The 24,884-nt window shown below is 40.9% G+C and overlaps 1 protein-coding gene across 2 annotated transcripts in view; it reads right to left on the reverse strand.

The window, feature by feature from the left end:
- The window catches only part of ntm (neurotrimin), a gene marked incomplete at both ends in the record, with an annotated part of 681,284 nt that overhangs the window by 185,199 nt on the left and 471,201 nt on the right, over positions 1 to 24,884 (reverse strand). Inside the window, one exon of one of the 2 annotated variants that reach the window (XM_083927523.1) lies at positions 2,540 to 2,630. In XM_083927523.1, coding sequence (XP_083783649.1) covers positions 2,540 to 2,630 — 91 coding nt within the window. Of the gene's footprint in view, positions 1 to 2,539; positions 2,713 to 24,884 lie in introns of those variants that run through there. The other variant, XM_083927522.1, reaches the window with a different exon arrangement.

A 24,884-nucleotide genomic window follows, 5' to 3' on the forward strand; every position in this document is an offset into this window, starting at 1 on the left:
ATGGAATTATGTTATAAACAACTAAAATTGTAATATTTCTATTCAAAAGCTATTTGTTGTGAGAGAAATGTGGATACTATTATACAAGCATTTTCAAGCACTTTATACAAAATTCAAGCACTATTCAAACCTTGAAAACACAACAATAAAATTCAAGCACTTTCAAGGATGTCCAGCACCTGTACGAACCCTGCATGAAACTGCTCTCCCTTGTAAAGATCCCTTCCATCCTTGAAACTAAAAGAGCCTGTCTGACTTCATGAGCAAATCCTGAGCTGCAGAAAGTTTACTTTGAGGCACCTTAGACCATTGGCCAGTTTAGCATCCAGCCTCATAACAGCATTTGTACAAGTGGGCACTCACTAACACGATGAAAGTATGGCAGCAGAATGTGTGAATAAGTTTAGGACAGAAACTGCCATTACTGCTCAGCCTGGAGGATTGTTGTACATCATAGCAAGTTCAGACTTGTTAGTCCCAATGACCTGTGCAGGGCTGAACAGTGGAGTGATAATGGCAGCGCATGCTTATTTCAAGAGGGACAGGAGAACAATTGTGATGCGTTTTTCAACTACAATACAAGCTCTATTGTGCAGGCCGGCTTACATGTAGTAATGTGTAATTGATCATAAAAAAATGCTGAGCTTTGCAGAGGAAGAGACATGGGATTGTTACTGATTGGTCTCTGACTGCTAGCACTTACAGCCTCCATGGCAGTGCGCTGTCCATTGTGCTGAAGTAGGACAGCAAAAAAGTCAGGGCAGTACTCCACTGGAACTGTCAAGTACTTCAACAAGAGAATACTACTATGGTTCCTAGTGTGAATATTGTGGTTATTTAACATTTTTATATATTATTATTTCATAAATATAACTAAAAAGTCTTGCTTGCCATAGGTGAATATAAATGACCCTGATATTCAGAGGATGAAGCTGAATTTATCAGAGCAGGTCTGTAAAGCCACTAGATCCCCTTTTCTAACTCAGCCAGGAGCCTGTCCAAGTAGGCCATTAACCATGTTTATACTGGAAACTAATGTAATGCATTACAGTTATAAAACTGGCACAGTACGGGGACAGGTAAACGTATTACATTAACTGTTGTTGGAATTGCAAGCAGCCCCCCTTTCTCATTTGAGCTCACAGTAAAATACAACAGCCAGAGCTCCGTCTCACCTTACTGATGATCTGCTGGAGCCCAAAGGACCCTGCCCCTGACCACCAGTTTATGTATCAGTGTGATGTAGAAATTCCAAACACCCAGGTTCTCTATACAACACATTGCATTATCAAGAGTATTTCAGGGTTCCTACACATTTTCCATTTCAAAGTTCCATACTTTTCCAGACTCAGATTTCCAGCCTTCTCTGAGGATTTTACAGAACAGCCTTTTATTCAAGCTAAAGGCTAAAAGAGTGTTATTAATAACTGTAAACCTGTAACACTACAGACAGGAACAGTAGAGATGGACAATTAACCAGGAACTACAGAAGAAAACACAAGTCTGTGCTTCATTGGCTTTTACATGGAGTAAACATTATGTAAATAAGAAAATGATGATAAATAAAAATAAATCATAAAATGTAGGTGACACATATGGAAAAAAAATCAATAAATGAGAATTGTTGCGTTAGTGGGCTTATTTTTGGATTTGTATATATTCAGATAAGACCCTGTGCGAGGAGTAGCTTTTAGGTTCTTATTTGATTTTTGCAGCAGTGTGAAGGGGTAAGGTAAGTGATTCAATTGGTAGCCAAAGATTACAGATAAACAGGTAGCGTACAGGATGAGGTTAGTCAAAGTATCAATACTTAAGTATTCCCTGGCTTTTATCCGCACAGTGTGAAAGCAGAACAGCAACACTTAACCATCAACTGCTAACACTGCTCCCATGCCCTCCACCTCCCACACATCACATCTTGCTAACTCTTGGTATCAAAGAAAAGCCCTTTCTTTGGCCATTGTGATTATTGCTCATGTTACATCGGACATTCCCGACAGCACTTGAAAGCATCACAAATCCTTGTATGTCCAGTAAGCCTCTGAGGGCGCAGAGGAGGGGAGAGGTCACCGCACACAATCTCCTGGCTCCAGGAACTGCTAGTCCGTCCATTTCTACGCCAGTTACTGTTTGTGTGTGTGTGTGTGTGTGTGCGTGTGTGTGTGTGTGTGAGTGTGTGTGTATGTGTGTGTGTGCGTGTGTGTGAGTGTGTGTGCGTGTGTGTGTGTGTGTGCGCGTTTTCTCTCCTTCCAGAAACACACTTCTCCCTCCACCTTTAGTTCTGCGCCGTCACACAACAATTAAAACCGCCAAGTCTGTGGTTAACAGCTGCTAAAGATTAGCAGAGTGTCGCTTCTGAATTGAGTGTTTTCCAGAAACTAATCCTCTGAAATCCCCATTTTTTCCTGCTCTCATCGGCGGGAACATGATAAAACACAGCACTTGAGCCGTGTGTGTTTCTCCACACACTAAACACTGGAATTAGAAAAGCCCGCAGGCAGCGCTCAACTTCAGGGAGAAAAAAGACGGATGGACTCACCTGAGGAAGACCGTCTCCCCTTGTCGGACCGTGATATTGTCCATCACTTTGTTGTCGGATTGAGAGTCCCCTTGGCTGCGGACTGGCAACCCTGCGGGCACAAGAAGCAACATCCTCAGAGACAGAAGAAGTGTGCATTTGGACAGAGCGACAAAGTATCCGCGGACAGACATCGTCTTCAGCCACAGAGGTGTAGAAAACAAATCCCACAGCGAGACAGCGAGTCACTTAACGCTCCCGTGGAGATTATTTAGCCCAGTTCATTAGTCTTAATCCGAATGTTGTCGGCAGGTAGCCGCGGTGTGCCGGGGAGGAGACTCGACCCTATCTGACTGCACTGTAAAACATCCGTTCTTTAGTTTGTATAAGCAAAAGAAAAAGATCGGTCCGAGGCAGCTGCCGGTGTCCCTGTTATTTGACCAAGTTCTCGACAACAAGCAACATGGCTTCACAAGGGTGTTTGAACTGTTAATCCACAGCCTAGGAACTACGCGAACGGCAAAAAGACACGAGTCATGTTCAAAAGAAGAGAGACAGATGCCAAGTCGGATTTGCATTGGTTGTCAATGACTACTGTCTGCGTATGATGAACGCTTTCTGTCCGGCGACGTCACACACGGACACTCCAGTAGAACACTTCAGTAGGGCACTTCAGTAGGCTATGATGAGGGGAGCAGAATGCAGTCATGTTTGAATCCGATATAGCCTACCCTCTGAGAAAAAATAAATAAAAATGCAATATTAATCATAGGCAGTAGACGTGAGGCTCTGCCACTCCATGTGGAGTTTATAGTGCTTTATGAAATACATTGAGTATAAAGTTATTGTGCAAAATGGCCATTTTATCTCCAATTGTGTTCCTAAAGGCTATTATACAATCCCCAAGATATTGTTGAACAGTATTTACTTATCATAAAAATGTCAACCAGTTCAGAAACCTACAGAAAATGGTATTTGTAAAAGAGCTGCGACTACAGCTGTGACTTCACGTTATTTTCAGTATCAATCCATTTGTTGATTATGTCCTCCAATGTTCACAAAATATTAAGATAGAAAAATATCTATATCACAATTCCCAAAAGCCTAAATTCACTTATTCATATTGCTTGTGTGTACTTCGAAGCCCCAAAATATTATTTTTTTTGTATTATTGGCCAAGTCCAAGAAGACCAAGAGATTAATTTTCATTGAGTAATCACTGCTATAGTCCGACCAATAATAGATTTGTAAGACTGATACTTACCAATACTACCAATATTAGAAGGGGGAAATTAACTGGCATATATGGTGGCTGATATAGTAAAACATTCAGCTGCGATGAAAATAGACATTTTCAATGTGACTGCAAATGAACTCAGAAGGTTGCTTTCCTAAACAAAAAGCTTTATTAAAGAATGTATAGCATTATTATACATTATTCAATTAATTAAATTGTAAAGCAATTCTGAATGAACAACGAGGACAGAAAGAATAGTAGAAAGTACAATATAATAATAAGCCATATGTTTGTTCAGTAACAGACAATTGTTTAACATTTAAATAAGCTAAAGGGATCTAGTTCGAAATCTAGTTCAAGCATCATTTTCTGCATTATATTTCTGTAATAAAGGTTTTCAAATCAGTGCATAGCCTATCGTAAAACATATGCCGATACTGATTTCTCTGTGATAGGCCCATATCAGCTGACCTATGTAATGGCCTGGCTCTAATCTTTGCAGCTGTAATCTAGGATGTTCTATCTTTAAACCTTTAATTATACAGAATAAATAGAATAATATTTTATTATATTTTCTCTGGAAGTGTGTCTGTCTCGCGGTCTTTTGTCTGTCTTTGTGTCTTTTCTCTCTTTCTATCTCCTTTTCTTCCTCCCCAACCGGTGCAGACAGATATCCGTCCTCCATAGAGCTGGGTCTAGCTGACATTCCTGTCTGTTAAAGGGAAGGTTTTCGTTGCCATCGTACTCTACGGAGGAATTGTTGGGTCTATGTAAATCATAGATATGTCATAGAGTGTGGTCTTTACCTACTCTGTAAAGTGTCCTCAGATATCGTCTGTTATGATTTGGCACTATAAATAAAATTGAATTGAATTGAATGTCCCAAGAATGAAAAAGGAACTCCACAAAAACTTGCAAACCGTTTCTCCAGATACACAAATATTTGAATCTTTTTAGCGTTGGAATTTAAACCGGGATAACTTGAAGCCTGCATGACGTGAAAACCAGCATGTCATTCCTTCTCTAACAAATGAAAAGTTAAATGAATAAACAATAAAACACATCATTGCTGGATTCAATACATTGGGGGTACTCCCCCTATAGCCTTGTGTGGTCTGGTATGACTAGAGGCTTGTGGTGACTCAAGAGCAATTTCTACATTTTCAATTTCCACTTCCATGTAACTGCACATTCACACTATTAACAATACATGGCATTGCCACTTAGCTAGATGTTCGGCTGACGGCTGCGTAATAGGCTATTCTCAACATGATGAAACTATTGATAAAGTCTGTCTAACATTTGATCATGTGGTCACTTATAGTTCTGATGTATGTGAGCCTGCCACTGTAGGAACAGTGGTTATAACTTTTGAAACATAACCTGCCACCATCACCAAATCATTATCCAACATTTACAATAACACAGAGCATTGTTATAATAAGACTTCAAGAAATAAGAGTTCCTGTGGTTTTGGGATTTATTTTTATGATATATTTGTGAATATCGACTTCCAGTGTACATAGGTCTGTACATATGTATTAAAGGATTGCGTCAAGAGTTTTTGTTGTTTATTTTGGCTTATAAATGAACACATTAATACAGTAGCCTATAGTGCAACGGTATGGTGCGTTCCATTTACCTGTCAGAAGTCGGACCTGTGAATGTCATCACGCCCGAGTTATCAGCGCTTCAGTTACAAAGTCGGAACTCTTCCTAAGTTTACTTATATAATGTCATAATAATTTAAGATTGTAATGTTCATTGAAAGGAGAAATCACTGCCTTATATGTATATATTTATCTTATTTATCATGCTGCTTCCTGCTTTGCTACAGTGCGGACGCTTTTCTGCTTGCTCTCGCCTTTGCTTGCATTTTTTGCTACTATCTGCTACTATTTGCTTCTCCTCAATAAGAAACAAAGAGCAACAGCTCCTGGATACTTACAAAACCAGTGGGATTATATTTCTTTTAGATAACAGAGGCATTTTTCAATATTTTTACGACTTCCTCAACGCTAGGCAGGGAGGCCTACCATTCAAGATAAGCCTGAGCCTGTGCTACAGTGCTAAAGGTAATCACCAGAAGATGCCTCCCTTCTCTATGGAAGATTACCACAAACTACTACAGAAGATTTTGCTGCTGGAAACAAAAATTAATCGGTTAGAAGTATTTATAGAAGTGAATGGATATTGTGACAACAATACCACCCTAGCACTGACTGAAAACAGTGGACAGGGGCATGCCAGAACCCAGCAAACTAGCAACGATGAAGCTACGAGGAAACGGGAGGTCCCTGTACAGGGTAATAAATCTACCAGCGATAATCCTCCCTGGAACACACTTGGGGCAAAGCCAAAGAGAAGACCACCTCCCTGCGACAAGGGAGAACGGATAACCGGGAGGACCCAGCGCCCCGATATCTCTGATCTGACCGGTTGGCCTGCGCTACCATCTCTATCCAGGCATAGCGCTTCATCAACTCCCCTGCCACGGAGGACACAGCAGCGGACAGCTGAGAAGAGGAAAAGTACCAAGAAACTTCCCCAGCAAGCAAGTGTTCAACTAAAGAACAGGTTTGCTCCACTGTTGTCGGACAATGGATCCCCCTCTGATTGCCTGAATAACCCACCATCACCACGCAGAAGGGTAAGACCTGCTAACTTAAAACCACCGAGAAAGCCAACAAGTGGGCCTGAAAATCTGATTGTGGGTGACTTTTCTGTAAAAGATATGAAAAGCAATAATAACACCAAAGTACTCTGCTTTCCGAAGGATACGGTGTCTGACTTGGAAAAAAGAATCATGGATATTGTGGCTGCACACCCAAATGTGAAAAATATCATTCTGCACATTGGTTTTAATGACATTGAAAAACAACAATCAAGTGAGCTGAGAGAGCACTTCAATAAACTCTTTGAAACAGTCAGCGCTGTGAATGCTGAGGTGTTTATCAGTGGTCCTCTACCCCCGATCAGGAGAGGAGCTGAGAGATTCAGTCGACTTTACTTGCTGAATGAGTGGCTCTCCAGCGTTTTTCTTGCTAGTTCGATGCATTTTATTGACAATTTTAGCTTTTTCTGGGACCGCAGGCATCTTTTTAAGGCAGACGGACTTTGTCTAAATAAGCTGGGAGTAAAGCTTTTCATGACCAACATGTCTTACTTCCTGCGTCATCCATCTATCATCACTGCCAAGGACAACAGACAAGAGGAACCAACGGAAAAGACAGACACAACACAGCTTATCATGAACGTCGAAGGAGGACCGCCATTGCAAAAGGAGAGTGCTGACCATGAGAGACACCGGAGCAAAGAGGAGACGTGTCCATCCCCCTCTACCTCCCCTTTCATTTCAAATGGGCGTGAAGATCCCTCCCCCACACCCCCCAAGCCTAAATCCAGGTCTCCATCCTTCTCCCTTCCTCAAGTAAGCCTTTCTCCCCCCTTATCCCCTTTGGAGTTCCGGGAGCTACCCCCACCCACTCCCCGCCCTACTCCTATTTTTACTCCCCTTGACCGACCTCAGCGATCCCCCCCTCAGCGTCATCTCAGTGGCACCTCCCTCCCACCTCCTCCCCCCCCTCCACGAAAGTGTGCTTCACAAACCCTCAGCCCTACTCCGCCCCTCTTACGTAAACCCCCTCTACTCCCTCAACGTCCACCTCCAGTAGTTCATTCCAGCTCTGACGCTGCCCACTCCTCCTCCCCCCCCTCATGGCCACCCCCGCCCCGCCCTGACAGCAGTCCTGAATATTATTGATACAAAACAGGGTTCAGCAGTAGACCACATTATCAGCTGGGCCCAAGGCTGCCTACGTCAAAGCTTGGCACCTTCTACATTCCTGTTGTGACTACCAAGAGAGAGAACATTGGGAAACGTAGACACCCTGCTAACCTAAACAATCTCATTCCTATCCTCTCCAAATCAAAGTCAACATCGAAGCCTGTCAATAACACCATCAGGATGGGTCTGCTCAATGTTAGGTCTCTGAATAACAAATCATTTTTAGTCAACGATTTTATTACTACTTCCAAACTTGATTTTATGTTTTTAACTGAAACATGGCTGGAGCAATATAACAGTGCAAGCATTCTGATCGAGACATCACCCCCCAACTATAACTTTATTGATGTATGTAGATCTGGGAAAAGGGGGGGAGGGGTTGCTGCTATATTTAAAAACATATTTCAGGGGAAACAGATGTCACTTGGTGATTTTACATCATTCGAATACCTGTGTGCTGTGTTGAAATGCTCTCCCAAAATTCTTCTGTTAATTATTTACAGGCCACCTAAATACTCAGCAAATTTTTTTCGATGATTTTACCGAATTATTGTCTAGTATCTCCACTGACTTTGACTGCCTAGTTATAACTGGTGACTTTAATTTTCATATTGACGATTCGAATGGCAAGGGTGCAAAGGAACTTTTTACTATTTTAGATACATTTGACCTGTCTCAACATGTGAAAGAGGCTACTCATTGTAAAGGACACACCCTGGACCTGATTATCACAAAAGGTCTCAATGTTTCTGATGTTCTTGTGACTGATCTTTCATTGTCTGATCACTTCTGTGTTTTCTTTAATATTTCTTTAATTCCGGAGACACAAACAGAATCAAAGAATGTCAAAAAGCGCTACATCAATGAACATGCTAATGTACTCTTTAAAAATGCCATCTCCTCGCTACCACCTCTAAACCCATGCCATGCTGATGATCTTGTAAACAACTTTAATTCCAAAATTGTGAATATCTTAGATGTCATTGCACCGGTTACAGTTAAAACGATTTCTGGTAAGCAAAAGGCACCCTGGAGAAAAGCTGCTGTTGTAACAGCCCAGAGAAGAGAATGCAGGAAGGCTGAACGAATCTGGCGAAATACAAAACTTCATATTCACCATGACATCTATAAAGAGAGGCTCCATGCCTACAATTTAGTCTTAAAAAGTGCTAGAGAAACATTCTTCTCCAATATCATAAACAGCAACACTAATAAGGCCAAAACCCTATTTGCAACTGTCGACAGACTGACCAACCCCCCAACACAAATACCAGCCGAACTCCATTCCACACAGAAATGCAATGAGTTTGCATTCTTTTATACTGATAAAATTGAAGGCATCAGACGTGCCATCAATATCTCAAACAAAAAAGTTGGATCACCACCCCGTTTAGGCCAAAATATCACAGCAATGATGGCAAGCTTTAATGCCATAGACTCTAAAACTCTAGTGGAAACAGTGACCGATCTAAAGCCAACCACCTGCTGTCTCGATGCTTTACCTACCAACTTCTTTAAGAATGTTTTTGACTGCCTATCAACAGACGTATTGCAAATAGTTAATAACTCTATTCAATCGGGCAATTTCCCAAAGGCCTTCAAAACTGCAGTCATTAAACCTCTTCTAAAAAAGCGGAGCCTAGATGCCTCTATTATCAACAACTACAGACCAATTTCAAATCTACCATTCGTAAGTAAAATAATTGAGAAAATTGTACTCCAACAACTAACTCACTTCTTGGCTTCTACTGGCTGCCACAACAACCTCCAGTCAGGATTTAGACCTTTTCATAGCACAGAGACGGCCCTTATTAAAGTTATAAATGACATCCGTCTTAACACAGACTCTGGCAAAACTTCAGTACTAATGCTATTGGACCTCAGTGCTGCATTTGACACTGTCGACCACTCAATACTTTTGGACAGGTTGGAAAACTGGGTGGGGCTCTCAGGCACAGTCCTAAACTGGTTCAAGTCATATCTACAAGATAGGAACTATTTTGTTTCCATTGGCGACTTTGTATCAGAACAAACCAACGTAACGTGTGGAGTCCCCCAAGGTTCAATCTTGGGGCCGACTTTATTTAATATCTATATGCTCCCACTAGGACAAATCATGCAAAATAATAACATTGACCACCATTGCTATGCCGATGACACCCAAATCTATGTAGCGCTATCACCAAATGACTATCGCCCCATAGATCTACTGTGCCAGTGCATTGAGCAGGTCAAACACTGGATGTGCCAAAATTTCCTTCAACTAAATGAGGATAAAACTGAGATTATTGTTTTTGGTGCTAAGAAAGAAAGGTCTAAAGTCATCCAACACCTTCAATCACTGTCCCTGAAAACCTCAAATAAAGCCAGAAATCTCAGGGTTATATGGATTCTGATTTACATTTCGACAGTCACATTAAATCAGTAACAAAATCGGCCTACTATCACCTTAAAAATGTAACAAGACTTAGAGGGCTCATGTCAGCTCAAGACTTAGAAAAACTTGTCCATGCCTTTATAACCAGTAGGCTAGACTACTGTAACGGTCTCCTTGCAGGTCTTCCCAAAAAAACTGTCAGGCAGCTACAGCTTGTTCAGAACGCTGCTGCTAGAGTTCTAACAAAGACCAAAAAATGTGAGCACATTACACCAATTCTTAAATCATTGCACTGGCTTCCTGTACGTCAGAGAATTGATTTCAAAATCCTCCTGCTCACATATAAATCACTTCATGGTCTAGGGCCGAGGTATATCACTGATATGCTCCCACTACATAAGCCTTCTAGATCACTAAGATCCTCTGAGACCAATCTGTTAGTGGTTCGCAGAGTAAACTCAAATCAAGGGAAAGCATCTTTCAGTCATTATGCAACAAACAGCTGGAATCAACTTCCTGAAGATTTGAGACTTTCACCCACTCTGACCACTTTTAAAACTAGACTGAAAACTTTTATGTTCACCTTAGCTTTCTGCTAAATCTTCGCACTTTTAACGTCCGCACTGTTTTGATTATTGTCTATGTTTTTATTCTCTTTGTCTTCCTGTGATGCATTTGAATTCATGACATGTTGTGCTGTGAAGCACTTTGAGTCTGCCTTGTGTATGAAAAGTGCTATACAAATAAAGCTGCCTTGCCTTGCCAAGCTGCCTTATTTAAGTACGATGCCGAACCGTTCTAGAAATGTTTGTGAAGTTATTTGTGAAAATATGCTAATAAAGTTGTAAAAAAACAAAGTTACAAAGTCGGAAAAAACACGGCTGAAACTACCAGACAATGGTTATCCGTTGTTAGCACGGCCTGCTTTGTAGTTTGCATAAACACATGAAAAATGTAAAGTACACTATGACAGCATTTCCATATGCACATCTAACAATACTATGTATATAGCTGACTTATTGTGACAACAAATAGTAAAAAGGGTTAATAAAAGGATTATTACAGGAGCTTCTTTACTGTTTACAACCGGGGCAGCCATCTTTAAATGTCAACTGCGGTGTTGTGTGGACATCCCAACTTCCGGTAGCAACTGGAACCCACCATTAATGCTCCTACAGAACAGGAGGTTCTGTTTGAGCATGTTCTAAATGTCTAGTTAAGCAATCATATTTCATGGTTGGATCTACATGTTGTATAATTGTGCCTCTTAATCCTGGAGCACTTGCTCTGAGCGTGTAACATTGATATAATATTGATTGGTTTGCCATTGATAGTGTGTTGCATCCAGGTGCACAATGGTGCGTCTATAAAATACAGAGGGCTATGACAAAACAGCAGTTTTCTACACCCTTGGAATGATGCCACTGAAAATGACTAAAACATTTAAATACAGTATCAATAAAATATTATTATTATCGTGCAGAGTGTTATGTATGCTACCATCACTTTATGTCAACACTGCATGGATGTATTCCTTAGATAAAACATAAAAGCATGTCTTTATTGGTGCTTTGTAGTTAAACCGAGGCAGCTATTAAAGTCAGAGAGGAGCTACATGACCCTAGCTGTAGTGTTGGGTATATTGCCATTTAATGGAATATTAGTCATTCAAATGGGTATTTTATTATGGAGCAACAAATTACAGTGAAAAAGATGTTTGAAGAAGTAAACTCAAATGGTGAGTGGCTGAAATTCTGTTCCTTTGTCTCATTCACACGCATCATTTATATGCTATATTATGTTTTATAATTCACACTATTCATTTCCAATTCCTATTCAATTCATTTTCAATCGGAAGCCTTGCTGCTTGTAATAGAGGCAGCTGAAAGCCTGAGATGAATATATGCAAATGTTCGCTGAGTATTCTGGATTTGTGAGTCTGTGCTTAACATTTACTGATTCCTGTTGTCTCTTCTTATATCCGCTGGGCGTTTGCTGTGTGCATGGTGCAACAGGCCTGCTCTGTCCAATCAATGCTTGATTACTCTGATTTCATTTTAGCATGCTCTGAGGATTCTGTCATCTACAATTCATGAAGTAAGCCATTAAAAAAACAGTTATTTAATCATTATAATCACATGCCACATGTATTTTGGCCATAGTTTTGATTTTCCACCTCCGATGAAGAACTGCGTACAGCCACTTCCCTAAACTTTGTCTCATGCAGAGTCCAATATTACTACTAAATATTGCGACTTGATTGCACTAAATAATGAAAAACAATCCAAAATTTTACAACTATTTTCCAAAGAAACAAATGTTTTGCTTTCATCAGTTGGATCATGACAGTGTCCTATTTTTAACTGTGGATATCAAGGTGGTACACCGGACCCAAAAAGACAATGCATGGAACCAGGCAACTAGAAGAACAGACCTGCCAGCCTGTGTTCATTTTGGAACAACAACATAAATGTATGGCCTTCTCTCAGGCTTTAGACTGTCCTCATCCACTGTTCAAACATACAACTATGAAAAGCACTGCACTGTAATCTGGGCATATTCCAGGCTAGTTATAGACATCGGCCGGCCGATATTTGTGGTTTTTAGGTGTATCGTATCGGCCAATGCGGGCTGCTGTGTTCGCAGATAGTTTTTTCCTTGCATTATGTAAAGACAGGCGTCCACAGGCAGCTCTGTGTTGCTGGATCAGCTGTTATCCTTATTGTGTAATTTTTATGATGTAAATTGAGGGAGCGAAAGTAGTATTGACTTCAAATATCGGCTTTAAGAAAATCGGCAGTCCGTATCGATATTGGCATCAGGCCTAAAAAATCCATATCGTTCCCTATTCCAGGGATTCCATTTATTATTGTAGAAATCCCTTCCGCAGAAAAGAAGAAAATCAGGTGATTTAAACTGTGTGGAACCGTGTAGGAAGGAGGTGGTGGTTGGGTCAGAAAAACAAAGGACTTTCACCTGGGGTACCAGAAGTGTTTCCCCTACAATTATAGTTGGGTGGCGCTCCCAGGTCGATGCCCAGTAGCCTACAGGAGACCGGAGTCTGTTTAAGTCTGTATGAAGCCCTCCCCTCCAGAAAATCACACCATAAAAACAAGTATTGTAGAGGACTTTGACCGATCAAGGAGAACCGTAGCCATATGGGCGTGTGTTTTAATGCATTTTTTTCTCCTTTCTCTCAGTCCATGGAGTGAATGCTTGGCCTATATTGACTCTGGTTTTTGCCTGTCTCCGGTCACTCAGCTGCTGGGCCCCCTTCACTGAGGCTCAAAAGCAGTTGTTAAGCAGCAGGAGTTAATTTTCTTTAATTATATTTTATGAACAGCGTCAGATCCCAACAGGAGTCTTTTAAGGATCCCTTGCCTATAGAACTCTATAACTTGTCCTTTTAGTAAACAAACTAAAAAGCCATATGTTATTCAACTTATTTGTGTGTTTATAATTCTCAGAAAACTCGACAGCATTGGAGATTCACTTCAAAGATCGTTTGTTAAATTGTTTGTGAAGAGGCTCCACTCCTAAAGGGGGGGAAACGAAACTGAAACTTATCAGAGATCCTTTATTATTTAGTTTGAGAAGATGATTCACTCCTACAAAAACAAGTAAAACAGAATTAACGTTTCATTTTATTAAATATAGCGTCATATTTACTAAGATGCCATACAAATTTTTGTGCATAACCTTTTGTATGATATCATAGAGACCAGCTGATGTTTGTGCATGTGTCCACGTGTCCATGCAATCACAAACACACGACATCCATGCTAAAGTTCAATCTCCTAGGGCAAAAATACTGGCTGCCAAATCAAGTTATTGACAGACTGAGCGACAGAGCTGCTGGTCACAGCTAAAAAAGCACCTGGATACTTACAGTATACCAACATAAGAGCACATACTCTTAACACGTGTAAGCTGTGCATTAGGATAAGGTTAGCAAAAAGGGGGATTGCAGAAGAGAAGTGAGGTGATGTGCTTCATTAATACATTATCACCATAGTGAATTGTCAAGTATCTAAAGCTAGACACCTGAAATAATAATAAAACAAAAGACTTAACTCTATGGTTAATAGCTTTGCAGGTGAACTGAACAGGCATTTCTAATCCAATGGGTCACAGTCTCTTTATGGGTTCTTTGTCCCATATCATTACGACCTGAAGGCTAACAGTAGATGAGCAATATTTGATCAAGACTGGCAACAAAAGAGAGAATTAAAGGTTGAATATGGAGAATGAGCAGAACACCACCATCTAGTATTTCAAGTTTGTAGTTGCAACAACCAAAAAATTATTCCAGTAGTAGGTTGCCAGGGTCGTTGCCCAGTAGCCTACAGGAGACCGGAGTCTGTTTGCGCCTGTTTGAACCCATCCCCTCCGGAAAATCACACCATAAAGACAAGTATTGTAGAGGACTTTGACCGATCAATGAGAAACGTAGCCATTTGGGCGTGCTCTTTAATGGCGTTTCTCTCCTTTCTCTCAGTCCGTGGAGTGAATGCTTTGCCTATACTGACTCTGGTTTTTGCCCGTCTCCGCTCACTCAGCTGCTTGGACAAATAACGCCCCCTTCACTGAGGCTCCGAAGCAGCTGCAGGATTGGCAAACTCCATTTCACCCAGTGCCAGCCTACAGTAGCTGCACCCAACACATTTTTTTTCAAATTGTGAATTCAAATGAAATTCTTCTTATTTTTTAATTTTTTTTATTTAATGGAAATGCAATACTTTCATTCAGTACCCCTCAAAATGCCCCGTGGGTGTATTCCTTTTTCTTTTTTTTAAATATAGCTTTAAAAAAAGATTCTACATATTCAACCATTAAATGTCATGTAAATTGTAAAATTCTGAATGAGTTCCTAATGAGGTTTGTAGCCTTTGTCTTTATCTTTGACTCTGATGTGTCTCTGACAGAGTGCTGCGGGGCATAGGTGTAGCTTTGGGGTAAGACCTAATTTTACAACTTACATTCTGAGAGTCAGTTCTAAAGTTCCTGTAAGCTTAATGTCAGAAAGAAATCATCCCAACTTATTAGTGATAAGAGTCAGTTTGCTTAATACATCACGTTGAGTCACATGCCGCTAAACTCTGACTGGTGCAGGGTAATACGTGACATCACCTTTTTCCAACTAAGGCTGGTACTCTACATTAGAGAGAAAAGAAAGACAAATCTTTTCATTTCTTTTTAATGTTCTTTTGAGGTTTTATTCTGTATTTACCTGTGTCATTCTGTATCAATCTGTTGTTTATCTTATGTTATGTTAAATTGTGTTTTTCTTAACTTGTTTTTCATTTATGCACACGTCTAAGAAAAAGTTCCACTGCTTTTGCAGGGGACAATAAAGGTTTTCTGATTCTGATTCTGGATCACTCAGTCAGTAATCCTTCGTGTTCTAAAAATCACAGGAAATTGTGTTCACGTGGGACCTTGTGGCTTATAAAGCTGATTGGTAAAAAAGGTTTTTACAGCTTTTACATAAACATATTGTTTATATGTGTGTTTCAAGGTTTACATAAATGGTTTAAAGATATAATCCATAAGACTTTAACCTAGTGAATTGTCTTTATCGTTTCTATCTATCAAAGAGTGAGTTAAAACAATGGTAATGATGCCACTGGTATACATTTCTGCACAAAACATTTTATTTATTTTTTGAAAATTGTATCCACTATGATGAAGCACTGGCACACATGCTGGACAGAGAAATCTCCAATGTCTGTTAGGAGAAACATGTATTTCTTGTACCCTTTTGATTACTTTGTTATAACCTCTCCATATACTGTATTTTATTTGCATTTAGAACTGATCAAAACTACAGACTTAATCAGAAAGCTGCATCTGAAGCACCTGATTTCAGACGTTTATTACTAAAAGTTGCTTATTTCTTTTTACTGAGTGTCTATTTGTACATGGGTGAGAACATCCTCACGCCAGTGATTCTGTTATTTACACTCAATCCCTCATCTACCTCATCTAGTACTATAAATAGCAACAAAAGTGTGAGAATATGGGAGGTAGTTATGGGTGAGTGGGCTGAGCACTGGGCTTTCATCCAGGAAACCTGGGTTTGAGTCCTTCACTAAACTCAAATTTGACTCACTTAATATTTTTGCAGTTTTGTTGCACTACAAGGTATAATCTGATGTGACATGGTGGGAAGACTGCTCCTCTACTATTTCCTGAAATTCATTATTGCTTGGTTTACCTAATTACTGTGGGTCATGTGGAACCCATTCATAGCATGACGTATGATAACCCCACTAAAAAAAAAAGGGACCATGTAATTATTAAATCCTGTGCTAAAAACTGCTAGTACATTTAATCCCAGCATTCACCAGTACCTTTTAATGCCCAGTATTTTGCCTCACAGCACTTTTCAGTTTGACTGCAGGTAATTAAGTCATACAAATGTAAATCATAAGAGCCGCAATCAAAAACATATTTCTGTGAGCATGCATTCAGATTTTTTTTATGCTAAACAGTTTTGATCATTTTGACTGTTGTTGAAATCTGAAATAACATACTTTATGTCCATATTTCCTAATCTTCGAGTTGAGGTGTCCACACGGTGGGAATGATAATACATTTTAATTACCTTGACTCCCAAGGTGCAAGTTAGGCATTTGTGTCTGTGCCTGAAAGGCCTCAATGAGCTCTGCCTGGCCAATAAATGTCAAAATCCATTATAAATCTGAATATGACAACCTGCATAGATTACTGGATAGAAGTGAAGGCTTTTCTGACTTCAAAGCACATCGACCACGTTCTGCATCATTTGGTAAGGAACATGTGTTCTCTCAACTGCAGACTCAAATGGTGAAAACATGTCATATTTAGTTTATTTGCCGTTATCAAGTAGATCATATGGATTCTATAATGTATCAAATTCCTCCCCACTAGCTCTAAGCATTTCGTTTGTTATGAGGCTATGGAAGTGGGTGTGCTTCAAGGCTTGACAGCATCAAAGCTATTTTAAAGTCTGGGTCTGGAAAAGGACAGAATGAGACGTCACCATCCAGAACAAGGAGCCTCCAGGCAGCACATTTACCAAGAAGCTATACAGTCCCGTCATTTGACTTGCTCAGAGCGCTGCAGCTCATAATAAGGTTCCACCTCCACCTCCACCTCCACACAGACTATAAATGCCACTGCTCAGCAACCCTCTGCATCTCACCTGAATGAGGTTGTCAAGTAATTGAATGAGTTAGGTAAAGCCTCCTTTGGTGACATGTAACGTTCTCCTTCTGAACCACCTTCAGTTAAAGTGTTATTCCGGCGAAAAATCATCCCATGGTGTTTTTCAGCACTTACATACATCAAATAAGCCATCGCGACAGTTTTTTCCTATAACATCTAGTGACGAAAAATCCAGTCGAGTCACTAACAGCCGGATGTGGCTAACAGTGATTAGCTCGGGGCAGTACAGTGAAGGCATTAAAATGTCATCACTAATACCGCTCAAAATAACAGCAAACCTCTGCAGTAGCATGAGAAGAGTCCCTACACACAAAACAGTCCAATGTTCCCAGGTCCCATAAGCCTGCGCCTTACCTGATTTAATTGAGCAACTTTGTTAGGGTTAGGGGCAAGGATTAGGGTCAGGGTTGGAGGGTAGTGTTAAGGTCTACATAGGCCCATTTGTTGGGGAATTCGGCACTGATTGTTGAAAAAAATTACATACCAGGGAACACTGGCGGACTCAGACTGTTTGAAGGGCAGAGGCGAAAAAATTAAAAGGGCACATTTTGCCCAACACGGGCCCCGCCAGCGTGCAAAAGGCTATGATGCATCATGTATGATGAAATAGTCCTCATCTTTGATTAAGATAAGCATTAAATTATAAGGAGATCCAGATAAAAGTAATTAATGATGTGGTACTGACAATTACAATCATAACCACACCTTTATGATGAAACCACACAGGAAACTATAAAACATTTACAATATTTCTTCAACAAACACAGCAAAACACAGAGGGAACTATAAACATGTGTTCCACAAACAGACGTGATAATGACAATAAAAGCTATGATTTGGGAGCTTAGTTGTCAGGGGACAGAGATGGTGGGTGGTGGAGTCATAGGAGAATTCTTCTTTGGGCTGTGTGTTTGTAGATGTCAATGTCCTTGTTATAGTCAATTGGGATATCCCTTTCGATTCGAAGATCCGAGAGCCTACTTTCCCCACATCGGTTTCTGAGCTGGGTTTTTATTAGCTTCAGTTTAGAGAATGATTGCTCTACTGAAGCGGTTGTCAACGGGATTGTTGCATATGTTTTTAGTAGCAAAGTCAGACCAGGGAAAACTGATTGCACATCATTGTCTTTCAGGCACTTTAACATAGCTATCACGTTGCTGGGGGGAAGAGCATATGATGAGTGGAACACCTTGAGCTCTGTGACAACATTTTCTTCCTCCACATCATAAAATCTGCATACATCTTTGACAGATCGAGCAACTCTGTCATTTGTAATGCCTTTCCAGTGACTTGGGATGGTAAGGCAGTGAAGGCCTGAAAGAATTAACCCAGTTTGTGTCTCATCCCTCCCCTTGAACCTCCGGTGTAGCTCCTGGGAGAGTGTATCAAGGAAGGTAAAGAAAACCTTTCCCCAGTAGTGCTCCTCCAGGTCTTGGGCTTGGTAGTTCTCCGTAGCAGATTTGGTGCTGTATTTGTACTTTTGGGGTACCTTTCTGCAGACCCTTGTAGCTTCCACTCATATTTGCAGCTCCATCGTAGCCTTGGCCCCTGACATCTTCCAATTTCAGTCCATTCTCCTCAAGGAGTGTTATTACAACATTCTCCAATTCTTTTCCTGTAGTTCCTGTCACATCGCAAACTTGTAAGAATCTCTCCTTGATTTCCATCTGATGGACAAAGCGAACAACAAAGGACACTTGCTCGACATGGGAAACATAATTAGTCTCATCCAAGAGAATGGAGAATACTATGGCTCATCTATTTCTTTGAGAATGACTCTTCTGACATAGGTGGCAAGAGCCTTGATAATGTTATTCTGTGTCTTTAATGACAACAGCAACATCTGTGTTTTTTTCTGTTGAGACTGGATATGGTTTATGTCATCAACCACGTCTCTCTCTCATCCACTCTCCCAACGTTTCACCAGTTTGTCAAATGCACAACAAGGGACGATAAAACCATAGATCTGCTGTATACAAACGTCAGAGAGGCATACAGCTCCACTGCCCTATCTCCCCTGGGAAGGTCAGACCACAACCTCGTCCTGCTCTCCCCATCATACACGCCTGTGGTTCAGCAGCAACCAGTGACAGTAAGAACTGTGAGGAAATGGTCTCCTGAGGCCATGGAGTCACTGCAGGGTGCCCTAGAAGCCACTGACTGGGGTACACTTTACAAACCACACGGCGAGGACATTGATGGCATCACTGATTGCGTCTCTGATTACATTGGGTTCCGCATAGACAACACCATTCCCAGTAAAGAGGTCCGCTGTTACCCAAATAACAAACCATGGGTTACCAGCGACCTCAAGGCCCTACTCAACGAGAAAAGGAGGGCCTTCAGGTCAGGGGACCGTGCAGAGCTCAAGCGTGTTCAGAGAGAACTTAAACACAGCATCAGGGAGAGTAAGGAAAACTACAGGAGAAAACTGGAATCCAAACTGGAGAACAATAACACCAGGGATGTATGGAGGGGGATGAGTGAGATCACCGGCTTCCAGAGGAGAGGAGGAGGAACAGCAGAGGGAAATAAACAACGTGCGAACGAGTTTAACCTGTTTTTCAACAGGTTTGACCCCAGCTTCCCTCTTGTCACAACCCCCCCCCCACAGCTCCACACCAGCCCCACAACCCCACCCCAACCCCCGCAGCACGCACCAGGTTCCACCACCTCCTGCGATGGTGGTGGACTTTAGGAGGAACAAGCCCCCGCCCTCTCCAGTCTGCATTGGTGGGACGGACATAAACATTGTGGACTCCTACAAGTACCTGGGTGTGGTGCTGGACAATAAACTGGAGTGGACCACAAACACACAGGCAGTCTACAAGAAGGGCCTGAGCCGGCTTTACTTTCCGAGGAGGCTCAGGTCCTTCAATGTCTGCAACCGGATGCTTCAGATGTTTTATCAGTCTGTTGTCGCGAGCACCATCTTCTTCGCTGTGATGTCCTGGGTTGCGGGCATCAAAGCAAAAGCGCACAGATGCACAGCAACGCTGAGCAACGCTCAGGGAATAAACTCACACTACTCAAAGTGACCTATCACTGAAATTCACCTTTCTTTCTCTTGCACATTAAAATCCACATAGCATATTGTAATATAGTGTTTATCTGCGATACTGTATTTTTATTTTGTATTTTCTATCTATCTATCTATCTATATATCTATCTATCTATCTATCTATCGAGGTGCCTTTTTGAGGGTGGAATCATATTTTGCAAGTAGCTGAACCAATTCAAGTCTGTATTAGGCATGGATATTAAGCCCCCTCTGAGACCGGAACATTCGAAATGGGATTGGCTAAAAGTGGAAATGTAAATGAAGGGAATAGATTGTTTTTAACAATGGAAATTAGTATTTTATTGTGTCATTGTTGGCAACCATTTGCGTTGTCGTTTACTAATGTAACATAATCTAGCCAAAAGGGTGCATTGGAAAAACAGGGACAGTGCAGATGAGATTACTTTATCGTGTTTCAAACTTGGCATCTAATTGCGCTTTTCCACTACGAGCCATGGTAAGGGCGTACTCTTAATATTCTTTTACTTCGTTATCCAATGCAGATTTCAGGACCACTCGATGTTACAGTTCGTCAAAGCGACACCAAATGAAAGCAACGCCTCTTTCGCATTCCCCGTTTGCAGCTACCAAAGAGAGGAACGGCGGTCGCTCAAAAGACAGTTTTAGGGAAGGCCGGTGACTCAGTGGTTAGAGCAGTGTAACTCTCTTTACATGAGAGTAAAACCTGATGTAAAGAGGCTGAAGATCCTTGAGGCAGTCCTGTCTGTCCTATATAATAAAGTCTTGGAAAACTGCCAAAAAAATAATCTTTAAAAAAAACAAAAAGCAGTTATAATGCGTTCACATTAATGCCCCAAGCTAATCAGTGTTAGCCTCGTCCGGCTGTTAGCAACTTTCCTGGATTTCTCCGTTAATAGTGGTACATGAAAAAAACTGTCTCCATTAAAAAGACCATGGGATGATTTTGCGCCAGAATTACACTTTAAATCAGTCACACTAACACCATTCAGAACCCATACTAGTTGAGTTCATTAGATGAACGTGTCACCTCAACACATGGTGGTGAAGGTGTAAATAAACCATCCCCCCCACTATGACTTCTGTGCAGTAACCAAGGTGATGTCACAGACTGATGACATCTGTCATTTGAAATGGAGGCCTGTGCTACGAAGCAGGACTTCTTAAGAGGTTCACAAGCAAACTGATCCTTGTAGATTGTCACGTGTTGCATGAGAATAAAAAGTTTACATATGAAGTCAAAGCTAACTCTGTGAGAGTAGGATGTTAACCACTACATACAGATCCTGTATAATAGTTATGTACGAAAAGTGAATGAGATCAGCCTGACACCAAGGTTGCAGCTGAATGACGAATAACTGAATAACCCTAAAATGGCCTTACATACCATAAAACCCCCGTTAAGCATCTAAATCGTAAATTCAACTGAATACAACGTTGTAGACTAATTCAGTCACATCTACCTGTGCCCTGGATGGGGCAGAAAAAAACATCAGCACACACTGATCAATAGTCTCAAGAAAAAACAAATGCATTTTCATCTAAAACAGGTTTGTTTCCATAGTAATTAAAATAAAAACAATTCTATTTCTGTTGTTTTTCCCAACTATAAATAAGGAAAAGAAGAAGTGCACACAGTAAATAAGAAGACTATCTGTGAGTATCGGACTACCGTGCCCAAATATACACTGTTCGATTTGGAGCTGAGTGGATACTACTTTCTATTAGTGATATCATAACACACATTCACACAGTTGTTGGTATTTTTGCCACTTCCTGCATTTGGCAGCTACAGCTTTGGGTTGACTTATTGAGCTGATAACCCCCATTGTGTGACCATGTCAGCGTGATTGCAGTTGTGAGGGTTAGTGAGGCCAGATCACGAAAAGATATGAACGAGAAGTTAATTTTTATCGATCTGTGGTGCATAACAGATCGCCATGTCAACAGGCTGCTTTGCTAGCTCTATATTTCGTGTACTGAGGATGATGCTTTTACCCAACAGTGCTGCATGCGTGTGTGTTTGTTTACAAACAGCAGTTACTCTTTAACATTTCGCTGGATTTCACAGTGATGGAAATGATTCACCCAGCAAGCCTTACAATTAAAATTGTAATATTTGTTTATAATTTCTATAGGAGATTAGCAATGATTTGGATTTTGTAGATGATGATGAATAGAGATACTGTGAAACGTGTGTCTACTCTACAGTGATTGTGTTCAAAAGTTATGAAGTACTAATTGTGAGGGAAACAAAGACCACAAGAAGACAACAAGAATGAAAACCTGACCTCATCTGCGCAATGATGATGATGTCTAACTAAATTAATTGTAATCATGCTGACCTAATTGGATGGTTAGAATCAGAGGACCACAGAGGAAAGCTGGGTGAAGACAGTTAGTGACCCTCCTGCCTCGAATACTGTCAAGATGTCATTAAGCAAAGTACTTAACCTCCAATGACTCCACTGGAGCAGACTGGGCAGCTTCCTGGCACAACTCAGTGTGAAGGAGTGCTTCGCTGTAAAAACACATTTCTCAGCAGAGTTTCACTTCTCTAACTCAGTGTAAACTGACATTGTGTTGGTGAAGCAGATTGATAAAATAAAGATACAATGTCCCTGAAGGCAACAAAGGACCTTTTATCTGTTGATAATTCATTGACTTGAACAGACTGATTGACAGAGGGGAAGTGACTGACCGAAGAAGGCATATGAGAATGACTGACAGATGAATGTCATCAATGTTTTATTACGCCATGATGTCACGCTAATCAGCATAATCACTTTAATGGCCACTATTAAGCACTCGTCCACATGTCAATCAAACTGTGAGAGTAGATGCTACAGTGTACTGGAGGACAAGTGAGGGGTTCAGTGTGATGTCACACAGCAATGAAACACATTAGACTAGATAATGAAAATCAGTCAGACTGACCACCAGTGCAGTTTGCGTTTTAGAATTTACAGAAGGCAAAGGAATGGACAATCTTTAGGCAACAGGACAAGATGTGGGTTATGGGTATTAGAAGCAGTCTGGTTTCTGTTTGTTGTCTGAGTAGTATTGACCAATCCAGTAAAGAGCATGGTTTGGTAGCATGCAAGTAAACAGTCCGTCTGGAGAGCAAATGAGAAATTAAATCACAGAACCCAGCGGCTATTGTCTGACGATGATTTAGTTTTTCATTAACTGTTTGTTATTATTGATCTACTTTCATATGCAGATATCTGTTTATAAAGACATCATTTCTCAACTCCGTTCTCCCATCTCAAGTTGCTAATCAGACTGTAAACAATGACTTCCCACAGAAGACGAAGTCTTGGCCTGGCTATACGCTGGCGACACTGGAAATATCAGCTGTTGCCCCCTGAGGCCAAATTGTCATCAGACAGATAGCCAATGGGTCCTGGGATGTACACTGTGCTGCAGTACATCGAACAACACAATAACCCGATATGCCAAATGATCCCACCCAAACAAATGACCTTGCAGGTCAATTGTGCAAGCCGCTTATAATACCCATATATACGTTTGTTGTTTGGGGGTGACCTCTAGTTTCCATAGTAATTATCTCAAGAGTAAATGAGCAGTAAGGTGATGGAGCTATAAAAGCAAGCACAGCACTTTCACACAGCAGACCAGAGTTGGTGTCACGTGTGAAACCAAAAGTAAACGTTGAGGGTTTTTTTGTTTGCTTTTTTACTTCCATCCATCGTATCATGACGTCTCTGACAGCATTATGTATGTAACTAATTTTAAGCCAACCCATGATCTCTTTATAACTCTGGTTGAGTCCACACGAACACGGGTATTTTTGAAACCGAAAATATCTCCGTCCACATAAAACCGCATAATCCGCCTCAAACAATGTCATGCACATATCAAAGCAGGAGGTGGTGATAGCACTCCTAACAGGACGGCCATTTTAGCCTAACACAGATTGTGAGTTGCACGAGTCACACACAAAGTGCTGATACGTTGTTAAATAGAACCAGTTTTTTGTCAAGGTCTTCCATAATAGCAACTCTGTCAGCTCTCTAGTTACTGTCACACAGTGTGACGTCAAACAGTGTCGGCAAGAAATTGCAGTTTTCTTCAGTTTTCCTGTCCACACATGACTGCTGAAACAGGACCTTTCCAAAAAGTTCACCCTGGACTCAGGCTACAAAAAACTCTGGTTTCAGGAGCCAACAACTGCAGTTACGTGTGGATGAAAGGCCAAACTGTGCAGATAAACACACCATTTGTATGGACGGCCCCTTTATGTAGCTTTGTTGCCTAAACTTAAGTAGTTTCATCTCACGTTAAATACTACAGTCATGTGATCACCGCTGTCACATGTTTCAAACTGCCATAGTAGTTTGACAATTTTGTAGCGTTGAATAGAACAGTCTTATATGTCCTTTTTGGAGTCAATTGGCCCTATTCTGACACTAGGTATGAGGATATGTCAAATATAATGACAGCAGAAAGGTGCACACATCTAATTATTATTTGGTTATATTCTTTTTGTTGACAAAATTAAACCTGTATGAGCTTTCCTACAGGAATGGGAAAAGGAGCTTACTGTGACTAATAATACATTAACAGAAGTAGAAATATGCAAAGCCTTGCGGCAACCCAAACTTTTGACTTTTTTAGGCCCAGGGTTTTCATGCATATTCAAGAGGAAATTGTTACTGAAACGTATGTGAAAATTACTGCAGGAGCTATGAC

Source organism: Echiichthys vipera, assembly GCF_963691815.1.
Source record: "Echiichthys vipera genome assembly, chromosome: 14".
NCBI lineage: Eukaryota > Metazoa > Chordata > Actinopteri > Perciformes > Trachinidae > Echiichthys > Echiichthys vipera.